Genomic DNA, 4,202 nt, shown 5'->3' with positions numbered 1-4,202 from the left:
CGAGAGGAAAAAGTGACGAAGCAAAACCTGACTCACCTCCACCTGAGCGTCTCTGTAATGTTACATCACATCAGACGCTCCGGATAAGGAGCTGTTTCAAAAAGTATGATGCAATACATACAATTTGTCTTTGGAATTCGAGTCATGTGGTGGTTCTTCAACAGGTTTAGTGAGTTTGATGCGGTGAGGTCATGACATCAAATTCAGTATAAAAATCCCCATGCTCGTCCGATCAGCACACAGCGGATGGTGGAAACAAACACCAGCCCAAAGCAAGACTGAAGACTATACCTACATTTACAACAGTCGAAGCATCTCTGGTAAAATCCCGTTTGAACTCTTTGTATAAAATGCTTTACCAATATTGCTCATTTATCTGCTAGACTAAAATGCTACTTCATTTTATAACTGTATCAAAATATGCAAGAATAATGAGCCATTTGGTTGTAGAAGACCTAATGCATAGTGTTTACCAATTGCATTGCTAAAGGGCATAATGATAAAAAAAAAGCATGTTTGTAATTTTAATAATCCACCCAAACTTTAGCCTTGGAAAACTGTCAGAAAAATGGCTTGGCACTGGGCTAATACCCTTAAAAAGGCATCTTTGTATGTTATCTGCTCATTAAATGTTCATATTAGTACCTTAAAGTGGTAATATGTATCCTTAAGATACCACTATGAACCTTTTAGAGTGGAATAAGGTACAAAGATATCCCTATTGACCCAGTGACAAGCACTTTTTCTGACAGTTTTCCAAGGCTAGAGTCTGGGTGGTCAAGACCAAGCATTAACCCAATGACAAGCTAAAGGCACATTTTTGCACATTTTCCCTGAGAACAAATCCAGAAGATTGCTGGCTGCATTAGTGATTATGTTCCTTCATTGCAAGCACTGTATGAAGAGAATGGACTGTTTTCTGAGGTAAACCGCAGTTTAGGATTGTTTAATTTGGATTTGTCCATTGCTCTGTATTTAATCTCCAGAGAGAGATGAAGGTGAAGATGTTGGCCGTGTTGGCTCTGGTTCTTTCTTGCTCTCCAGTGCAAGTGTGGGACGGATTCTCAGTAAATGTGAGCTGAAATCCCAACTCGAGGCGGCACTGGGGAGAAATCAGGGAGGAAATGGGCCTGCAACTGTCACGAATGGGCCTGGAAGTGTGACTGGGCCTGGAAACGTGACTGTGCCTGGAAACGTAACTGTGCCTGGAAACGTAACTGTGCCTGGAAATACAACTGCAAATTCGCTCATCGCCCAAAGTAAGTGTTGCAAGGGTAAACGCTGTCAGTTGACAACTAGTAATGATACAAATGTAAGCCAAGAGTGTTTCTGTCTTTCTTTCAGTCGTTTGTTCTGTGGAGCGTGTGTCGAAGTTCGACACCAGCCTGGTCACCACCATCCAAGAAGACCCCAGACCTCCAGTGAGACCCCCTCTCAGACCACAACAACGACCCAATGAAAGACCAGGGGGAAGACCTGGTCGTCCAGGAGGAAGACCTGGTCGTCCCGGCGGAAGGGGAAAGAGATCCCATGTTGCGGCACTCAGGCGGCCAGCTGGATTTTCTGACGACAGTTCCGAGAGTTCCGAGAGTTCCGAGAGTTCCGAGGAGAATGTCACTGCAAGGCCTGGTCTCACCACAAGACTGTTTGGAATCTTCCAGCTGAGCGACCGTGTGGCCTGCGATTCCGGATCCGGCCAGAGTCTGAACATCTGCCGCATGAACTGCAGAGGTAAGTCACGTTACAAAAGTGATTATAAACAGAATAGACTGAACCCAATCTCATGAGAAATTTAACTAATTTATGGGGTGGTGATTTCGAATAAATTCACACAATGAAACAACATACAGAACTACCAAATTTTGCTATAAGTTTGATTGCATCATATAATAATTGCTGTTAATAGTGTTCATCGTCTGTTTGATTATCTTTAATTGATTTTTCCGTACATTTCTGCCATATGTACATTAACTGACAGTCACCACTGATAAGCTACCACTAAATATTGTAGAAACCTAATTTGCTGTAATTAAGTTGAATTAAATTAAATTAAGTTGCTTTGCAACGATTTGTATCGTGAAAAGCGCTATACAAATAAACTTGAATTGAAAATTGAATTGAACAATGACTACTCAGACTACAGTTACTTTTTTATTGATTAGATATCATTCACATAGTCACATGCTGTAAACAGGTCTAATATTTGAGATTTTTATGTTTTATTGACTGTTGTAATTTTAAAAATATTTATTTTAATTTAACATTATTATGATTTAATTAATTATTAGCTTTTCATTAAACTCACAAACCCCCTGCAGTTCCTATTTAAATCAATGTGATAAACAAGTTAGGTCAAAAGTAATCTAAAAGTAATCAAAAAGTAATCAGATTACATTACCTAAAAACTACATTTTTTTTGTCATGCAATTTGGAATCAGTAACGGACTACAATTTGTAAGTAATCTACCCAGCACTGGTTACATATTGCTGTGAGCTTGTATTGATAGATTCCAATAATGCAATTCAACACAATTTTTCAAAATTTCAGTACGTCAAATTTGAGTGATGTCTCATGTGACTGGTTACGAAAGTAACTAAAAACTGAGAAAGGGTAATTATTTTACAAATTGGAAATTTCGTATGAATTCGTACAGTGTGATTGCCACAAAAATGATTTTTTTTTAGGAAAAAAGTAAGCATGAAGCTCCACCATAAACTTAACCGTCAGTGGGGCGTATATAGGCAGATCGTACAAAGACATGATTGGCACTGTACAAATAAGCCACCAATTCACGAAAAAAATTTTTTTTTAAAGAACATCCCATTTACACAATAGCACATCACATAGTTTCATCACAATTTCACAATCATAGTACACGTCAAATTCGAGTGACATCTATTTTTTTTTTCTTCTAAAGCTCTGGCTGATGATGACATCAGGGATGACCTCACGTGCCTGAAGACCCTGCTGAACAGCGCAAGAAATGCGTAAATTGTCATCTTTAGTCCCGCTATAATCACATGATCACCATCTACATTCCCATTGGTAGTCACCACATTCTGTCACTGCTCATTTGCATGACTCCGTTGAGGTCAGATAACATTTGTAGCATTGCCAAAGACCACTGTCATTTAGAATCTGCAAAATAAACACATTGTAATTGTAAATGGCCAAGATTCTTAATTTGTAAAACATTCGAATATTACTAAAAGCAACTAAACAAGTGTATTTTTCTCATAAATAGTAATATTCCTGTTCCTGTTTTCTTACAGCGCTGTTTCAGCCTTCGCTTCTCCACCCAATAAAACGTAAGTCAAACAAATATATTTCTATTTTATTCAATACTTGAAAGCGTATAAGGCTTAAGGAAATAAATTTTTCAAAATGTATAAAATATATTTCGGACAATATACATAAACAATTGCCAAAAATATATGATGAAATAGAAGTAACTAAAACTTATTGGAAATATATTTCTGTACATATATTTACATGAATATTAGCAATATATTTTTAACCACAGCAATAAGCTTTGCAAGATGTAACCCTTCTTTTACAAGATTGTGTTTCTTGTCTTTTAGGCCACTTGTAATTCTCTCTGTGAACGAGTGCCGCAACGTCAATCCTGCGCAGTACTTTGCTGAGTGTCCGTGAAACATTCAGCGTTTCTTCAGGCATGAATATTCTGTCAAATTTCATCCCAACTCATTATTGTATAAAACCCAACAGGAACTCAGTTCTCAGACCCTTGTATTTCACTCTTCCATTTTCTGCCATAATGTACCTGTAAAATGTTCTCAGAATAGCCTCAATTATGCTGCATGTACTATAGCATACCTCAGAATGCAAATAAACAAATATTTTAAAAAAAAATACACTTGTCTAAGTCTGTCTTTACAATAAAAACACCAACAAATCAGTGTTTGCATGAGTGAAATGTATAAGCATGTTCATATATGCCTATCTCCCTGTTGAAAAAACCAGCATATGCTGGTTTGGTATGTTTTGACGCTGGGATGCTGGTTTAAACTGGTCCTTTGCAGGTTTATGCTGGTCCTTTGCTGGTTTAAACTGGTCCTTTGCTGGTTTATGCTGGTCCTTTGCCAGCACATGACCAGCATAAACCAGCAAAGGACCAGCTTAAACCAGCATCCCAGCGTCAAAACATACCTAACCAGCATATGCTGGTTTTTTTCAACAG

General features: G+C 37.9%; 1 protein-coding gene across 1 annotated transcript; it reads left to right on the top strand.

The window, feature by feature from the left end:
• The first annotated feature begins 220 nt into the window (after positions 1-220).
• LOC107729934 (uncharacterized) lies at positions 221-3,920 on the top strand. The gene is made up of 6 exons (XM_016540674.1): positions 221-320; positions 987-1,259; positions 1,345-1,731; positions 2,919-2,988; positions 3,274-3,309; positions 3,583-3,920. Exons 1-6 carry the CDS (start codon positions 221-223, stop codon positions 3,653-3,655), a joined length of 939 nt encoding a protein of 312 aa, XP_016396160.1. The 3' UTR covers positions 3,656-3,920.
• Positions 3,921-4,202: the final 282 nt, after the last annotated feature.

Source organism: Sinocyclocheilus rhinocerous, unplaced genomic scaffold (assembly GCF_001515625.1).
Source record: "Sinocyclocheilus rhinocerous isolate Xijiao unplaced genomic scaffold, SAMN03320098_v1.1 scaffold313, whole genome shotgun sequence".
Classification (NCBI taxonomy): Eukaryota; Metazoa; Chordata; class Actinopteri; order Cypriniformes; family Cyprinidae; genus Sinocyclocheilus; species Sinocyclocheilus rhinocerous.
This window is presented reverse-complemented; position numbering and strand designations above follow the sequence as displayed.

Excerpts from the sequence above, each read along its gene's own strand:
- LOC107729934 (XM_016540674.1), top strand. The coding sequence starts at position 221 with ATGCTCGTCCGATCAGCACACAGCGGATGGTGGAAACAAACACCAGCC. Across the intron at positions 1,732-2,918 it reads CTGCCGCATGAACTGCAGAG|CTCTGGCTGATGATGACATC; the intron begins GTAAGTCACGTT and ends TTTCTTCTAAAG. Across the intron at positions 2,989-3,273 it reads CTGAACAGCGCAAGAAATGC|CGCTGTTTCAGCCTTCGCTT; the intron begins GTAAATTGTCAT and ends GTTTTCTTACAG.